General features: G+C 37.0%; 1 protein-coding gene across 9 annotated transcripts in view; it reads right to left on the minus strand.

Annotated features, from left to right (window-relative positions):
- The window catches only part of TTLL7 (tubulin tyrosine ligase like 7), a 138,864-nt gene that overhangs the window by 56,559 nt on the left and 62,570 nt on the right, over positions 1 to 19,735 (minus strand). For 8 of the 9 annotated variants that reach the window (XR_004176004.1, XR_004176005.1, XM_021933368.2 and 5 more), the window contains 3 exons: positions 19,258 to 19,422; positions 14,948 to 15,106; positions 10,386 to 10,480 (listed from right to left, as the gene is read on the minus strand). Coding sequence is in view for 7 of the 9 variants with exons in the window: in XM_021933368.2 (XP_021789060.1) it covers positions 10,386 to 10,480; positions 14,948 to 15,106; positions 19,258 to 19,422 (419 nt within the window). In the remaining 2 variants the exon portion in view is untranslated. The remainder of the gene's footprint in view (positions 1 to 10,385; positions 10,481 to 14,947; positions 15,107 to 19,257; positions 19,423 to 19,735) is intronic. The other variant, XM_031650297.1, reaches the window with a different exon arrangement.

Here is a 19,735-nt window from a genome sequence, read left to right on the forward strand (position 1 = left end):
TACAAGAAGCATTATTAAATATAAAATGGTGCTTAGTTCTCTTTGGTCTAAAAACTAATAAAAATAGGTGCTAAAGGAAACATTCATTTTACTAGAGGATCACAGAAGTTAAAGACTTAAAACAAACTTTGGCAATTAAGACAGCATACCAAGATGCAAATGCCTGGTTGGAATGGATCAAATATTCCATCTGCACATTAAACAAAAGCAATTATTATGCTTGTGCACATGGCAGGCCAGAGGCCCAGATTGTCCCCTTTCCACTAAGGTGGTCCTCCAGTCCACCAAGAATGGGCTCTATGGTAGCTCTTTTCCAGGATTCTACAGCCTGGAGTAATAAGTTGTGCCAAGCTCTCTCTGCTATATCCCAAAGTCCAGCACCTTGCAGGTCAGCCCCCGAGGGCCATGCAGCCTCCGTCTCTGAACACTAAGTTCATTTCATGTCTCTCGTGACAGGGAGGAAACTTAGCATTCCTTGGAGACCTGAAGGGATGCAGTGAGCTTAAGAATTTTCAAGAGCTTCTTAATTAGTCAGCCCTTGTTGATCCCCGAGTGGATGTGTGGTGGTATTGTGGTAGACCTTTACTGGGCACTCTGCCGAATAACTAGAGTGGCACTTGTGCTTTAGTCCATTTGGCTATCCCTTTCACCCTGGCATTTCATCAACCAGAGGAAGAAAAAAAGAATAAGACATCATAAAACCAGAGAAACCCCTTATAGGTCTTTCAACTCTCACATCTATTTAGATGCAATTGGAGCCCCACAAGGAATACCAGATCAATTTAAAGTCTGAAATCAAATAGTTACAGGATTTAAGTCAATATTTTGGTAGACAATAGTCAATAAAAATATAAATTAGATAAACTACATCTATTTCAACCAACAGCAACAAGGTTTTCATGAGTTCAAAGAAAAACTCAGGTTGGCCCCAGTCCTGAGGCTACCTGACCTGACAAAACTATTTACACATTATGTGTCCAAAAAAAAAAAAAAAGGTAGTTGGAGTTTTAACCCAGACTATAGGGCCTTGACCAAGGCCAGCGGCCTATCTCTCAAAACAACTAGACATGGTTTCCAAAGGCTGGCCCCCACGTCTAAGGGCACTGGCAGCAACAGCCCTGTTAGCACAAGAAGGAGATAAGCTAACTCTTAGGCAAAACCTAAAGTACCTCCATGCTGTGGTGACTTTAATAAGTACCAAAGGACACCATTAGCTAATGAATGCTAGACTAACTAGATACCAAAGCTTGCTCTGTGAAAATCCCCACATAACCATTGAAGTTTGCAACACCCTAAAACCTGCCACCTTACTCCTGGTATCAGAGAGCCCAGTTAAACATAACTGTGTAGAGGTATTAGACTCAGTTTATTCTAGCTGGCCCAACCTCCGAGACCATCCTTTAAACATCAGTAGAGTGGAAGCTGTACGTGGATGGGAGCAGCTTCACCAACCCCTGCAAAGTGACTATGAAAAAGATGACAAATGCTGCTCCAGTCAAACCTGGAAGCTGACTGGTCCACGCACGGCCAAAGCATGAGAAAACTCATCACGGGACTCATTTTCCTTAAAATTTGGACTTTTACAGTACGAACTTCAACTGACCTTCTTCAGACTGAGGACTGTTCCCAGTATATACATTAAGTCACCGAGATAGGACAAAAGATTGCTACAGTCCTATTATTTTATGGTTATTATAAGTGTACCAGGACTCTAAAAGAAACTTGTTTGTATAATGCTATTCTATCCAAGGTATGTAGCCCAGTCTCTAAAAGTTATGTTTGTAGAGAAACTGTAACAGGAGATCAATGGCCATAAGAAGACCAAGAATTAGTACCTACAGACCCAGTTCCTGATAAATTCCTGGCTCAGAAAAAATCACCCTGATAACTTCTAAGACCTAAAAGCCTCAATCATTAAACAATACTGTATAGCAAGAGTGGGGAAGGACTTCACCCTTCCTATAGAAAGACTCAGCTGCCTCAGGCAAAAACCGTATAATAGAACTACAAAACCAGCCACCTAGTGGAGTTCAAACCATACTAAAAAAAATCCATTTAGTAAATTCCCAAAGTTGCAAACCATTTAGGCCCACCCAGAATCCCTCTAGGACTGGACAGCCCCCACTAGGTTATACTAGATATGTGGACATAGAGTCTATCCTAAGCTACCTGACCGGTGGACAGGCAGTTGTGTTATTGGCACTATTAAACCATCTTTCTTCCTGCTGCCCATAAAAACAGACGAACTCCTGGGTTTCCCTGTCTATGCTTACCATGAAAAGTGAAATGTAGCCACAGATTATTAAAAAGATAATGAAATGGCCTCCTAAAAACATTATACAATACTATAGGCCTGCCACTTAGACACAAGATGACGCATGGGGATACCAGACCCCCATTTACATGCTCAAGCAAATCATATGGTTACAAGCTGTTTTAGAAATCATCACTAATAAAACCGGTCAAGCCTTGATTGTTCTAGCCCGGCAAGAAACTCAGATGAGGAATGCTATCTATCAAAATAGACTAGCTCTCGACTACTTGCTAGCAGCTAAAGAAAGGTTTGTGAAAAATTTAACCTTACTAATTGCTTTCTACACATAGATGATCAGGGGCAAGTAGTTGAAGACATAGTTAAAGATACAACAAAACTAGCACATGTGCCCGTGCAAGTGTGGCATGGATTTGATCATAAGGCCATATTTAGAAATTGGTTCCCAGCACTAGGAAAATTTAAAACTCTTATAATAAGAGTTATAATAGTAATAGGAACCTGCTTATTGCTCCCTTGTTTGCTACCTGTACTTCTTCAAATGATAAAAAGTCTCATCACTACCTTAGTTCACCAGAATGCTTCAGCACAAGTGTACGATATGAATCACTATCAATCTATTGCACAAGAAGACATAAGTAGCGAAAATAAGAGAACTCCCATTAATAAAAAGTAAGAGTCTCAAAGGGGGGAAAATGAGGGAAGAGAGAGACCCTCTCATATTGTTTTATATTGTTTTATACTCATAAAAAGAAAGAGAAGTGAAACTAAAGGCAGGTAGCCTGGCGCCTAGAACCAGACCCGAAACCAAGGAATCAGACCCGAAACCAGGCCTGGGCCTGCCTGACCTAAGCCTGGTAGCTAAAATTTGACCCCTGACCTAGCAACTGATGTTATTTATAGATTCCAGACACTGTATGGAAACACATTGTAAAACCTCCCATTCTGTTCTGTTTCACTCTGACCACTGGTGCTCGCAGCCCCTGTCATGTACCCCCTGGCTTGCTCAATCAATCACGACCCTCTCATATGGACTCCCTTAGAATTGTGAGCCCTTAAAGGGACAGAAGTTGAGCACCTGACAAGCTCGGATTTTAACACGCTAGCCTGCTGATGCTCCCAGCTGATTAAAGCCACTCCCTTCACTATCTCAGTGTCTGAGGGGTTTTTTCCGCCGCTCGTCCTGCTACAATGACAACATTCAGGCTTGAGTGGCAAGAGGTCCACAGGTGGTCAGGTAAAAGTAATAATTTGAGAAAATAAACAAACACATCCAGAAAACTGCAAGTCATTCAGGATTACTGGAGCTCTGGGTGAATGCAAGAAACTCAGCTTCTCACATGGGCTTGAATACTAGGTTATTGAGCCTCAAATTTAACTTTACACAATGGAGGACATACATTTTTTAAAAGATGGCATAATTATATTTGTATGTGTTAAAGATTATGCCCTTGGCAGTATATACAGTGGCTTAGAAGTAGATGAGAAAAGCAGGAAGTTAAGATGAGATGTTATTTCATTAACAAATATAAAGTATGAGGGCTTGGAACAGGGGAGCAACAAAGGGATTAGAGAAAAAGGATAAGTTTAGAATAATATTTTGGAGGAAGAATGGATATGCTTTGGTGACTAATTCAGTATCAAGAATAAGAAAGAGAGATGAACTTTTGATGACACCAAGACTTCTTGGTGAGTCCACTGGCATTTTCAATGACGAACACAAATTTGGCTCTGAGATTCCCTAATTAAGAGTAAAGGAAATGCCATGGTTTAGATAACTCTTTAATTTTTTATCTTTTTTCATTTTATTATATCTAGAACAATCATTTTATCATTCTATCATATATCCATTTAAAATGGATAAACTTTGTCCACTTTATCTAGAATGATCATTCCTATATAGCATTCAGTTTAAAAGAAAAAGAAGAGAGGAAAAGGAAATAGAAATGAAAAGAGGAATAGAGAGGAACAAAGACTAAACAATCCATAGAAAAAAATAGAGGAAGCAAAAAAAGGGAATGAATAAGAGGAAGGGAAAATAAGGAAAGATGAGATGATATGATGAGTACTCTATGAAAGAAAGAAACATAGATCTATATGCATATCGACAGTAAACAAAACACTCATAGACAAGGATACTTACACACAAACAGTTTGAACACACACAAAGAATAACAAAAATAAGGACACAGAAGCTCCTTCAGACACATTAAGAAACAAAGAAAATCCAACTACCTTGAGACTTTTTTTTGCATAAAGGAATGTTCGCACTTTCTGGCCTTTAGGAATATTGTCATTCTAAAAACTATTTTCATTTCTATGAATATTCACAGGCATAAATCAGCACTAATGACTCTCAGTACTTACATCACAGGCCAGAATAAAAATTTAACCAAAGACCAAAAAGATTACCATTCACTTAGCATTTTAATTAGCATTTTCCGTTCAACTGTATCCATATACTGACCTAAGCAGTTTAGTTTACCACTTTCTTGAGTCTTTTCCACTACTTATTACCCTATAATTCCATCCAAGGCATTTCTCTGATCACTTGCTTCACATGCTGTATACTCCAGGAATGTGGAACCACTAGAAGTTCTACCAACTTGTTTTGCTTTGTCTCACTTCCTCATCTTTCTACAAGTAGTTGAATGAAATGCCCTCCCCATACCATTGTCTTCCAACCCAAATTTTATTTAGTACTCACTATTTGTGAATTCCAGATATGGCCCTGGGGATACAAAGAGAACCAGACAGGGCCATTACCCTCAAGCAGCTGACCAAATAAAGGAAGTGGGAGCAATGGCATATAAACAAAAACACAGAGTATGATGAGTACTATTTTGAAAAGTAGGGGGAAGTACGATGATAGCACAAAGGAGTAAGTAAACCATTTTGCCTCAGCAAAGGCTTCAAATAGAATGTCAGGCTTGAGCTAGGTTTTATGAATGTGCTGACAGAAAATGCAGTATTCATACACATACAATAGAATGTTATTCAGCCTTAAAAAGGAGGAAATTCTGACACATGATACAACATCGAAGAACTTGAAAACATTATGCCAGTTACTTTAAGCCAGTAACAAAGGGACAAGTACATATGATTCCACTCTTATGAGATACCAAGAGTAGGACACTCAAATTCACAGAGACACAAAACATAGTGATGGTTTCCAGGGACTGGGGAGAGGGAAGAATGGGGAGTTAGTGTTTAATGGGTACAGAGTTTCACTTTTGCAGGATTAAAAGAGTTCTGGAGATGGATGGTGGTGATAGTTGCACAACAATGTGAAGTACTTAATGTCACTTATACACTTAAAAATGGTTAAAATGGTAAATTTTATGTTAAGTGTATTTTACTACAATTTAAAAATATCAGTTGGCATTCACCAAAAATACAAAGGTGAACAAATATTAAATGAGAACAAGTGCAAAGGTACAGAAATTTGAAACTGTACCACAAAAGAGTTCTTAGAAAAGCCATTTCCAAGGCAAAGCAAAGGAACAAGAAATGATCAGGTTGGAAAGAGATGCTAAGGGCCAGCTCAGAAAGTGCTTTGCATATAATATAAAGATCAAAAAGTGCCTTGTACATAATTCAAAGGAGTATAAACTTTATCTGACAATGTGGAAACAATCTGATCAGAATATGAGAGCTTATAAATCTCTCTTCTGATACTGGCATCTCTCAGGGTTCTGTCCCTGCCCTTCTCAAAACATACAGTCCAACTGTGTGATCTCATCCATTAGATTCAAGGGCAATCTATACATGAATATCAATCCAATAGATATCTCTATCTCCTGGGGCCCTGTATATCAAATTTTCCATTTAACATTGTCTCAAAGCATCCCAAAATTAGCATGTTTAAAACTGAATCATCTTTCTTTTCCTTTCTACCTTCCCTCGTTACTTTTCTAAGCCTCTTTCTCGCCTATAATCTTCATCTCAATGAATGGCACATCATCAGACAAGTCATCCAAGCCAGAAGCCTAGGAATCATAGGAGGCACTGGATTCCCAGTACCTATTGCAGTGGTAGTGGACTTGGAATAAATGGTTGTTGAATGATTTGCAGAACAACAGAAAGGGAGCTGCAAAATGGGATGGAGGTTAGTGCTGGAAGCAGGAAGGAAGCCAATAAAATAGCCCAGGAGAAAGATAAGAAGTTTTCAACCTTGGAGAGGAGATGGAGAAATAAAGTGATAGTCAGAAATTTGACAGGATTCATTCAATTCATAATAATGTTAAGTATAACTCCCAGCTTTCTATCCTGCACTTTCATGTGAATCGTTTTGCCATTAACTTTAGCAAAGCAAACTGGATAATTACTATTGTACTGTACTTATCTATGAGCATATATATTTCCCTTTTAACAATTAAGCTACTTAAGGTGGGGAAATTTTATTCATTTTTGTATCTCTAGCTTCTAGCAAGTTATAGGCTATTTAAAAATGTCTAGTAGGCCAGGCACAGTGGCTTACACCTGTAATCCCAGCACTTTGGGAGGCTGAGGCAAGTGAATCACCTGAGGTCAGGAGTTCAAAACCAGCCTGGTCAACATAGCGAAACTCCATCTCTACTAAAAATACAAAAATTAGCCGGGAGTGCTGGCAGGCCCCTGTAATCCCAGCTACTCGGGAAGCTGAGACAGGAGAATCGCTTGAACCTGGGAGGCGGAGGTTGCGGTGAACTGAGAGCACGCCACTGCACTCCAGCCTAGGTGACAGAGACTCTGTCTCAAATAAAAAAAAAAAAAAAGTCCAGTAAATACATATGAGTGATTTGCTTTAACTTTTGTTTGTTGGAGGTATTTGATATTGTTAGCAGACAAAAAAATAAATAAATAAACCCAGCAAGAGGAACCTGATCGAAGGAGAAAATAATTCAACTTTGGCAATATTGAATTTAAGTGTTATCAGAACACTATCCATTCATTCATTTATTTACTTGCTCACTCACTCACTCACTACATGTTTATTGAGTATCTATTGGACCAGGGCATCCAGGGTACATGGTCAGCAGAGAGCTGTAAATGCTGGACTAGAGCTCCAGAGTGGGTCAAAGCTAGTAAGCGGCACCCCGATCCATATTGCTACATATATGTCGGACTCAAAAATGATGGCCACAAAAGGGAGTAAGACTGACACAGGAGAAAAGAGGGCTGAAGCAAGGACAGACACTGTGAGAAAATGACAGGCAGGGAGCAGAAAGTAAGAGAAATCGTAAGAGAAGACTAAGGAATGCTCAAAGTTAGGTAAACTCAGAGACTAGTGTCAGAGAAGGCCACTGAGACTAAATGTTCAATGATAGGGTAGCATTAAATGCTGCAAGCCTGTAACCCATGAATTAGTTGTAAACAAGGGACAGACAAGAAATTTAACTTAATTTAATTTAATCTAATTAACAAGTGTTTCAGACCCAAGGACTCATGGGATTGTGAATGTCTTTTCTAGGTTCTATTTTAATGATTGTAATAGAATATTCATGGAGGAAAAAGATTCTTCTTATTAACCCAGTAACACCATCACAGAATGACTGGATTTTCCTTTTATTATAGAAAAAAGAACTTTTACTTGTTCTACATATAACCCTTTTCATATTTTCTTGTCTCTGAAGACCCCAAGCCTAATGTTTAAAAAAATTATTTGAAGCTGAACTCAAATTGCATTCTGTCATCCAAGTTAAAAAAAGGATCAGTTCTGATCCCCTCCATGTGAGGTTCTGTTTTCACAGCAGTTGTGATGGAATATCCCGAACAATTTATATTCTTCTGAATTTCCTTGAGACTAAAAGCATATGTTCACAAAATGAACCTGAAGGTCATACCATAAGCAAAGCGCTGTACTAAGCACTGTGAAGCAAGTAAAAGTATGTACTCTTCAACTTCAAGGAGCTTAAATCTAATTGAAAAGAAAAACCAGCTGCGCCCAGGTAAAACCCCACAGAGGATAAGAGAGTAAACAAAGTGATAAGCCATATACTATGCAGACAAAAATTCCTTCTAGAGCTCCAAGAAAGGAAAGATTCATTTTGGCCAAAAGGAAGACTTCATAATAAAAGATGGGATTTGAGTCACAGGCAATAAGGAAAGGCATTCAGACTACAGAATAGAATAAATAATCAGTGAGAATGGACAAGCTATGTGGGAAAAATAATGAGGCAATCAGCCTAACTAAAACAGTGTGGGTTGGAGAGAAACAGGAAATAAGATAGAACAGCTAAGGTTAAGTTATATTAGAAGCTTAGGCTACACGGTGGTAAATGGAACTCTATTTAGGTTCTTGAGCAGAAAGATAACATAATGAAAGGAAGATCATTCCCAATAGTCTGATTAAAATTAATGTAAATAGGGGACTTCTGGATTCACAGAACAATTTGTTCTATCCAAAATTAAAACACTCCATATGAAAATTAATTCTATTTAATAAATAGACAAGAATTTTCCTAGTGTTCTTAGTTCCTGCTTAAGTTACTGTGACATGCCCAGTGAAACTCAAGTCTAACACATGCACCCATGGAGCTCTCCACCCAGCTGGAGGAAGAAGGCACTTCTGAAACATAAGCCTCATTAGCATATGCTCTAAATGTTAAGAACTGTGCTAAATTATCTGTGGAACAACACTAAGAAAGATAAAGAAATGAATTTCTACTTTCCCTTAGTTTTAGGTCTAGAAATTTCTGATTGCTTAAACTATACATACCTCACTTTTAAAAACACCAAAAACACCCACAGATAATGTCCTGAATTGATACCATAAATGGCAAAGTCAAAAGACATGCACGCACAACAAAAAAACTAAACACAAGGCTTATTTAAATAATAGTAGTAAACTTTCATGCAAAAAAACATGTATAGGCATATTGCTTGGAAACATCTTAAATTTAAAAATTGCTTGGAAGCATACCATAACTCTGCTAGAATTCTTGAATGACAATTAGAATAAATTAAAATCATAAAATTACTGAGCTTAAATCACCTCAGAGGCCCTTTAATCCAATACTCTAAGCTCTGTTGGAACACTTCTAATGACAGGTAACTCACTATTTCATGAAGTGTTTCAGTCAAACATCTAAAAAATTCATTTTGTAATGAGGCAAAAGCTTTTCCCACATAATAGCATTTCAAATATTTGAATACCATGATCATGTACACTGCAACCAGCCCTACATCCACACCAGCCAAGTCTTCTCTCAAATTTTACTTACCTCTCTAAATGGAAAAGTTAACTCTCACTGAACAACTGCCTCTCTTTTTTGTTTACATAGGGAGCATGATATAATGGGAAGACCTCTGGGGAGAAAGTTAGGAAATCCATGTTTGAGATTTCTTTTTTAATTTCCTGAATGAACTCTTTGTGCTTTAGTTTCTTCTTATAAGATGAGGAATATAATCTAGATGGTCTCTTAAAGTATTTAACAATTTAATCTTGTACACTATATTAAATAATCATACCTACATTGAAATTTAACCTCATTTACTGCAGACAAACTGTTGCCTGGGAAGCAGGAAAAGCAGTATACAGGAGTAGGGAGGAAAGTTTTTTTTTTAACTATATGAGTTTAAAGAATAGATGGAATCAAGAAATGAAAAATACAAAATGGATGGAACCAAGAAATAAAAATTACAAAATGGATGGAATCAAGAAATGAAAAATACAGAATGGATGGAATCAAGAAATGAAAATTACAGCCAGGCGCGGTGGCTCAAGCCTGTAATCCCAGCACTTTGGGAGGCCGAGGCGGGTGGATCACGAGGTCAGGAGATCGAGACCATCCTGGCTAACATGGTGAAACCCCCTCTCTACTAAAAATACAAAAAAAAAAAAAACTAGCCGGGCGAGGTGGCGGGCGCCTGTAGTCCCAGCTACTCGGAGGCTGAGGCGGGAGAATGGCGTGAACCCGGGAGGCGGAGCTTGCAGTGAGCCGAGATCGCGCCACCGCACTCCAGCCTGGGCGACAGAGCGAGACTCCGTCTCAAAAAATAAAAAAAATAAAAAATAAAAAATAAAAAATAAAAAATACTATTCTGAAAAGCCAATTTTATGTACAAATGATTAATCTATGTCAAACGTGGAGATAAATGCCCAAAAGATAGAGAAAATATTTTACCTTACCTTATGTTTAGTAGCTTCAATGCATTTAGCAGCACTCCCCTTTTTACATCATAGTCTATTTTCTGATCAGTTCCAAAGCTTGGGGCTCGGTTAATCTGAAATTTACAAAGAAAACAATATTGGAAGGTAAATAAATATTCAATACATATTTGTTAATTTAATGTGGGATCTCTAGCCAGTAGAACAACCCTACAATAAACCTCAAAGCTTTACATGGTAGATGGCCCAGCTATTATTGCCACATCTCCATTCCGCATCACCCTAGGGCAACAAATTGCAAGGGACTGACTACTGGCACCATCTCCTTCTCACTGCTGCCTTACTTCAGGAGCTTTACTGTCAGTATAAGCTGACCTCTCCCTCCATTCCACTCTCTCCATTACCCCATGCAATTTAGGTTTCTTAAGTTTAGGAAAGTTAAAAGTGATTTAGCCTAACAAAAAGGAAATAGTGATATTCATGTTACCAACACAGTAATAATTATACCAACACAGTAATAATTATATACATCTATATATTTAAAATACAGAAACTATCAGTGCTCCCTTTTCACTGCTTCAGATCTTCAGGAATTCATTAAGATGAAAAATAAAAGAGCTGGAATGTTTGTTTTTGTGTTTGTTGAGTCTTGTTACTGTTGTCATTGTTATAAAAATATAACTGGAATAGCCGACGTTTAAGAAAATTTCTTAATCAGTTAAATCAGTTGGTTAGAACGCTGCTGAGTTCAACACAACAGTTTAGCTTCTTGACCACCAACTAATCCCTTAGGCTATCTCAAATATATGTGTGTGTGTGTGTGTGTGTGTGTGTGTGTGTATATATATATATACTAGTCACAGTTATACATATCTGTCACAAGAGACAAAACAATCGAAAGCATGCATTCTACAACTTGCACCTGAAGAAATATCACAGTTACTAGTCACAGTTATACACATCTGTCACCACAAGAGACAAAACAATTGAAAGCATGCATTCTACAACTTGAATCTGAAGAAATATCACATTATAATCAAGAAATTACCCAGGAATATAACATCTTTAATTAGAAATGTATCACAGGTTCACTGCAGAAAAATAAGTAAAAAGAAGGAAAACAAGTAACAAAAGATTACCTGTAATCCCACTACTTAACACTTAGTGTCTTGTTAACCACGTGGTAGATAGTATTCCAGATATTTTCTATGTATACATATTTAAAATATTCATTTTACCTTCCAAATGCATATCTATACAAACCATACTTTATTTTACATTCCAAGCTTTTCTCTTAATAATGTATCATGAAAATCTTTCATCATGCCATCATTTTGATGGATGCATGGTACTCCTTTTATACAGATATGCCATGTTGTATTTTGATTCCTTTGTTGATTTCTGATTTAGAAGGTGACAGACACGTTCCTGTATTTGTGATATAGTCTCAAGGAGAAGGAAATAGCTTGAAAATGGCAATAACATCCATTTATTCCAGGTCAATTTGAGAAAGGGAGTTTATTAATCTATTACAAAAGCTCTAAGCATTTCCCTTTACAAGTGCAGAGAAAGGGTAAAGTAATATATCTTATAGGAAAAAAGTTTCAACCATACTGATTCAAATATCTGGAGTTTATAATACAATTAATGATGGTGTTGCCACTATATGTTACATGGTTACAAAATAAACCAGACATTAAAGAACTGATGAGTAAGTGGTACATTGGAATGTTATCTGTCTTTGTAGAATTCCTCAGAGACTCCATTCCAAATTTCAGTGAGGAATTGTGTCAGGCATATCCCTCCTCCAGGATGGAACTGAGGTCTCAGTATAAAGCCATCTCAGATCTCAATCTCTCTCTCTCTCTCTCTCTCTCTCCTTACCTATTTCAAATTTTTCCCTCTACTATAAGATAAATTGGTCTGTGAAGAGGTATACCCACACAAGATAAACTGTTAATAATATGTGGAAAGGCCGGAAAACTTTTTCAATTTAAGTTTTCATTCATGGTTGTTCTTTTTTTTTTTAAGTTTTATGAGAAAGGTAAAGAAAAAAAAATAGAAGAACCACAAATGGCTGACAGAAGAAACTAAAAATTAGTGTTCCACCCAGCCAAAATTCTCCTCTATAGTGAGATGATTTATTTAGTTCTCATTTCCTACCCCAATTCTAAAACAGACAAAACATAGTAGATGTTAAAATCTCAAAATTCAACAGCTTGTAAATGCATTAAAAATGAAAATTATTATAAAATGTATTAAATTAGTAAACACTATTTTCAACGGTCCTAAAAATAGTTTTATCAAAACAAATAACAATCACTTTTTCCACAAATTAAAGTATCCATAATAGCTTCTGTGCTCCTAAGTTAGTGCTGTTCCCTCTGCATCACAGCCTTTCCCCACCCCTACTTTATCTCTCTCAGCCCCTAGCCCCTATCCCACCCTTCTGCAGCCCTACAAACTTTGCTCAGGTGTTTCTTCTGTAAAGCTTTTTTTTTAACTCTCCAATACACACAGTTATGCAGAGATATTAATCACACTATCGTTTTTGTTATTTCCCTTTTACCTACTAGTACTCATAACTATTACCATAAAATGCACATCTGAATAATGGCTACACCAGGGCAAGTACTCTGTCTCCTTGTATCCCCACCACCTAAGACAATGACTATAACTTAGTAGGTTTCTGTTTAATTTAAGAGTACTTAAACTATTGGTGGTATATTCATACTCCACCCAATTTCCATGTTTTTCCTAAAAAATGTTTTCTACTTAATGAAAATTTGTGCAATTCTGCCACTAGCAATCAGTCCCTGAAATTACTGTTTAAAAGTTATCACATACCCAGAAGCACCTTCTACCTTATTCCACTTGATGGCGCCAAAAGGTTTTTAACAATGTATATTAGACCCACTAAAATTTCAGCAGGGAGCAAAACACAAGGCAAGACTGATGATTCTTTTAACCGTTTTAATATAACAAATGTTCATTATCCACAGCTCTTGGTTATTGTGGAGTGTTTTAATGGTTCTGATTGATCTAGAAACAATGAAGGAAAGAGTAAAGAATGAAGAAACATTCATGCAAACAATGGTTATTTTGATTCTTGTAAAATCCAGAATTCAACCATTCAGTCAATTCTGATTTAGCAAGCTAATGGAAAGCTCTAGTGAAGCAAATGGTTTTTTTTCTAAAAAGGAAACTAAGAGATCTATAAAGTCATTATTTCCTAATATCCTCCTTATGCACATGCCTCACTTTTCCCCCACTCCATCAATGACAAAAGAAAAGTACAGGGGCAGAAGACAATATAGCTAAGAACAGTAAAGGACTGCTGCAGAAAAAGCCAGAAATCTAAAGCAAATGTCAGGCCTTAGCAAGATGAAGGGTCCATAGTGCATAGTCAAGTGTTTTCATATCCAAGGAATGGAGGAAGCAAAGAATAAGTAAAACTCCTCACATTTATCTTATCTCTAAGACCCAGGCTGGAGCAAAGTCTGAATATCCAACAGAGAGAACTGTATTTCCTCGCGCGTGCGCGCGCACACACACACACAATCTTTGGCTCTCAAATTAGAAAAGTATAATTTCTTGGAAATGTATTTTTAGTATCTTCATCTCACCTACCACTCATTCAATTTGCTTATGCAATCTGTGATATTACATACACAACTTCTAACTTACAAATCACTAACAAAAAGAGAGACAATTGATTTAAAATGAAAGGTAGTGGCTGATGACATCTTCTATAGCAATATGTTCCTGATTAAGTTTCCCAAACATGATATTTAAGCGGCCACGAGAAGGTGTGTAACCCCAGATCAAGGAGCTTAAAAGGAACTGCTGGATGGGATCTTCTGGACCACATGACTTCTAAGGTTTCTTCTGGGTAATATAAATGTAACTAGCAGGAAAAAAATATAAAAATTGTCAACAGAGATAATTTTTACTTTCTCCCTTTTACTATTTCGTATGTGTTACATGACCTTTTATCATCAAAGAAAAATAATGATAACTCTCACTCTACCAGGGACTGGCAGCAAACCTGAAGGCATACAGTTGACAGTCTCCCTGAGGGAAGCCCCAGGTATTTAACATGGCCTTAAAGGAGACATTTACCACCTGGGGTATCGGATACTGAATACTGATTAATGAACCAATTGGAGCCTCTCAGAGAGTTTGAAGGGGAGACACACTGAAGGCAAGATTCTGAAGCCCAGGCACCCACAGAGAGGAGAGACGCTATCCAGACCTCATGACGTGGTAGAAGCCAGGAGGCTGAGAAAATAGTAGAGCAAGTAAGCAACAAATCAGTAAAAGCACCTTCACACTTCAATCCCAAATACCTGGCCTAGAAATTCACTTGACACTAATTTGGGAAAAGTAATATCAAACACTTTGATTCATTCTTAGAACTATTGTAGTCCCTGAATTTTTATCCTCTTCTTCCCACTTACTCTATTCAGGCTTCATTCTAGACAGTTAATGGGACAACTGTGTTAAGTACAGATTTTTAAAGCATTTATTTTAATACATAAGGACAGTGATAACTCCTCTTTTTTTCTTAAAGAATGCCTTACCTCCAGAAGCCATGGCTTTAGTTTTCTATCCAATAAAATATCAAATCCCAGGACTTCAAAGCAGACACTTTCGCTTCCTGGAGGTTGACCAGGTCTACACATTCGATACGCATGCAGGACATGAGGTTCTGCTACAATCAGGGTTTTTACCACCAATTCCTATAAGATTGTGATAAAAGAGGTGAAAATCCCTTTGTGTCTCATTTCATATATGTAAATATAAGCAGGGCCCACAAACTGGCAGCCTAGCCAAGTTTACAAAGCTCTGTGGCATCTAGCCCCTGCCACAGATCTAACTTCATTCTTCACTCTTATCCCTGCCCACTGCGCTCCTCATGCTTGCTTTGGGTTCCTCAAGTAAGTGACACTTCTTCCTATCTTAAGTCCTTTGCATTAGCTGTTCCCTCTTGTGGAATACTCTTTCCCCTATATTTGCAACTCTGGCTCTTAAGACATTCAGAAAGGCTTTCCCAACCCCCAAGTTAAAAGTAGCCACCCTTCATTTCTTACCGCACCACTACACACAGTATATAACCAGTTGATATTTTTCTTTTTACATTAGAGCAGGGACCTTGTCTGACTTATTTATAACACCATTCCCAGTGCCTACAATAGTAGCTGGCATTCAGTAGATATCCAAGTAAATCCAAGTAACTTGTTTACTTTGTAAACAAGTTATTCATACTTGTTTATATGTTAAAACAAGTAAGGCAGTTGTTAAAACAAGTTAAAAACAAGTAAGGTAGGAGCATAGGCTAGCCCCATCCAGAAGAGATGAAGGTGATAGGGAGGAAAAATTCCAAGGAGAGTAAATTATTTCACAAACACCAGTATAGAAACTCTACTTAGATAAAGGCTGAAAGGGCTGGAAGACAAAATCTATGAGAGTTGAGTTTCTTTATTTAGTGACGATTTTGTAGTATATAAGTTTTATCTGAGAAGAGTGTTACCAATTAAAAGATTGGCTCTCAATATTTTCTGAGAGAAATCACATAATACTACTGGGATGAGTTATTAACCCTAATTTTTAAAAAGCTGTTTTACTGAAGTTTCAGAACAAGCTGTAGGAGAAAAGCTGTCTCACTTATTTTTGCTCAGAAGACATTGTCATTTTAACTCCCTCTCTACAGGTATAGGCAATAGGAAAAGACAGTTAAGAACCTGGCTCTAAAATCAGGATTCTTGTGTTTCTTCCTGGGTTTGTAACTTGCTAGCTGTGCAACCTCAGTCCTGTTGCTTAAACTTTGTGAGTCTCATTTTTCCTAAATATAATCTGCAAAAAGTTAATGTCAGAACAAAATGAGATGCCATGTAAAACTCTTAGCATAGTGCCCAGAGTACTATTATTGTTACTGTTATTCTATCATTCCTCTAGAATTCCACCTCATATGTCAGGTTAGACTCAAATACTCTACTACCTGGTAGAACAATATTTATTATATGAGTGATAAAAGAGAAGACAGAAGTTAACCTCACTGTTACCCAGAACCACAATGCAGTTCATATTTGAGAATAACTATCAGAGGTCCCATGAGAGGCTGTTTTCAAAACATTTTGTTCAAGGTAACAAATTCATGACAGCACCATAGTATATAAAATAAATGATAAAAAGTCACTTTATATAAATCTTCGCCAATATTACTGAAACCACTTGAGAGCAGGAAAAAGTTAAAACTTTGACTGATAAGTGTCTGTATGGAACAGTATAGGCTGAGGGAGAGGGTGGGGACTGATTATTAATCAACAGACCCTGAATTACAAATATGTTTTTGCTATGTAGAAAATAACCTGCTTTTAGATTGTAAAGGCAAGTTTTCAGCAGAAGTGAAAATCAGGAGTCATATAAACAAACACAAATGAAATTCCACTACTGTTTTTGAGAATTTACAACATAATATCACTGCTTTGAAATGTGATTTGTAGATTTATACCTTAGGTATACAAAAAGCAGTAAGGATAGTTTTTTTTAATGATTATGCTCATTTTTAATCTCCATGGCTTGATTTTCTACTGATTTTTATTACTGACCAGAACAAAAGTACACGGCTCTGTTCTTCACACAGGGTATTGATGAATGCTACTTTTTATATATTGATAGTTACTTTTTGGAGAAATTGCCCCCCAAAAAGAGGTTATTAAAAATAAGTTATAAATTAAATTCAGGGAATTTGTGAACTAAGACATCAAGATAAAAATTTACTGCATAATTGCTTTCTCCACCTCCTCCTGTCATTCTCTTTTTATATTATCCCATTGATTTATCTTAAACAGTTATCTATATAAAGTATACCAATTCTTAATAAAGACAGCCAATTTTCATATAATTACATAAATACAGACAGGTGTTTGACAAGATAATTATAATAAAAGTACTTGAAAAAGGTAGGTTTATTAACTGATTGTTTATAGATGATTAATATGCATTCTTACTAACATAGCCAAGAAAGATGCAAAATTTATTCACCTATAGACAAGACCATGAAATGTGTCAGAGCTTAATAGGCCCACATTGGCTATGTTTGGGTCATATCTAAAAATTATACTTCAGGTCCTAACAGAAAGTTAATTTCCATATCCTCTCATTAGTATTAGTCTTGCTTGTATACCTTCTCTTAATTCAATTGTGAGGAAAAAACGTCACTTAAAACCAATATATGTAAAGCTAACGACCCTCATTATTCTCCCTGATTCTCTCCATACATGCCTCGCCAAAGCAGCCCAACAGGTTCTACCTTTTCACAAACATGTCCCCAAAGAGCCAAATCCATATGAGGGTTACAAATGTGTACATTTGTTTAAAAAAAAAAAAAAAAAAAAAAAGCCAGAGGGTATATAAAACTTTCTTGGTCCCACTGAGCAATACACCAATTCATTGAATTACCATCAGATGGAAGATGGTATGATCTTCCATCAATGAACTATGGTCCAAAATCACTGAATTTCACCATTGTGATGCTTCTGACTCACTATGATAGTAAACTGTCATTAGAATGGTTTTTGGAATTTCCATGAAATTGGCCTTGAGAACATAATTACATAAACAAATAAATGCAGCATTGTTATGATCCAATTTCTCATTTACATGCATTTCATCTCTCAGGAAGTTATAAATGAAAGTTAACAAATTGGTGGGTATCTGACCAAATCCAGACGACATTTTTGTTTGTTAAGTCTCAACATCTTTAAAATTTTTGAGTCCATTGCCAACATTTAAAATCCTTTATGCCATTTCTGCCATTTACACATAATTTATCAACAAATTAGAAGAATAAGCCTCACTGGGCCTAAAATATCACTGGCACCAATAAGCTGGTGCTGAGTGGTGGCTACCTCCTTCAGACCTCTCCTGACTTTCAAATTATCACAGTTCCCAGAACACCCTAGTTTCTTCTATCTAGAGACCACTTCACTCCTTCTTACTTGTCTGACACCTAAGGACCTTTGGATTTATGGCCGGTGATATAGAAAGTAAGGTAAAAATGTCAACAAACAAAATAAACAAGGGTGAATAGAGTCATATGCCACATAACAGCATTTTGGTGTACAATGCATAGCATATTCAACAGGGATCACATAAGATTATAATACTGTATTTTAGGGTACCTTTTCCATGTTTAGGTATACAATCTTTACCATTGTATTACAATTGCTTACACTATTCAGTACAGTAAATTTTTTTTTTTTTTTGGCTACCAAATCTTGCTCTGTTGCCCAGGCTGGAGTGCAGTGGCACAATCTTGGCTCACTGCAATCTACACCTCCCGCGTTCAAGCAATTCTCCTGCCTCAGCCTCCTGAGTAGCTGGGATTACAGGAGCGCGCCACCACGTCCAGCTAATTTTTTATATTTTTGGTAGAGACAGGGTTTCACCATGTTTGCCAGGCTGGTCTCGAACTCCTGACCTGATCCACCTGCCTAGCCTCCCAAAGTGGTGGGATTACAGGTGTGAGCCACTGTGCCCAGCCTAGTACAGTAATGTTTTGTACAGGTTTGTAGACTAGGAGCCACAGACTATACCATATACAGGCTATATGATAGCCTAGGTATGTAGTGGGCTATTCCTATTCTAGGTTTGTGTAAGTACAAACTGTGATATCTGCACAACGATAAAATCACCCAAGGATGCATTTCTCAGAATGCATCCCTGTTGTTAAGCAGTAGGCTGTGTAACGGCCTGTTTTTTTCTCTCTGGTCCTCTCAATTATAGGGAACCAAGTTCAATCAACTCTTAATGAACTTTCTTGGCCTGACGGTGCTTCAAATTATTGCTGAGGACAGACCGTTATAATTGTGGAATGGCATAATCTTACTGAAATATCACTCCAAAACTTAGCAACATCATGTTGATTTGCTTGAAGGAATTCTGTAAACCATTTGATGGAACGTTTGCTGCCTTTGTTCTCAGTTTCATCCCGTTCGAAACGTTCATTATGCTTGTTCACCGAGTAGTTTGTCAGATGCATGTATAACTGGGTCTGTAACAAGTAAGAACCAAAGTGGTTACCACCTATGACATCCTAGAACTGCAAAGTTTCAGAGGAAAAATAGACACTCAAAGACTAAAAAAAGTTTTAAAGTTTAAACTATATAGATGAACAATTTCATGATTATTTAGATAATATCCCAATTAAATGGAATGGCACATTTCCCTTAAAAGGGTTGAGAATGTAATCATCTACAGAGTTATTTTACATATTATTCAAAATATGTCTACCATTAAAAAGTGTCAAATTAATAAGAATATAGAGTAATTAAAATGTGAAACTACATATTGCTAAGCAAGAAAAA

Source organism: Papio anubis, chromosome 1 (assembly GCF_008728515.1).
Source record: "Papio anubis isolate 15944 chromosome 1, Panubis1.0, whole genome shotgun sequence".
Taxonomy (NCBI): Eukaryota; Metazoa; Chordata; class Mammalia; order Primates; family Cercopithecidae; genus Papio; species Papio anubis.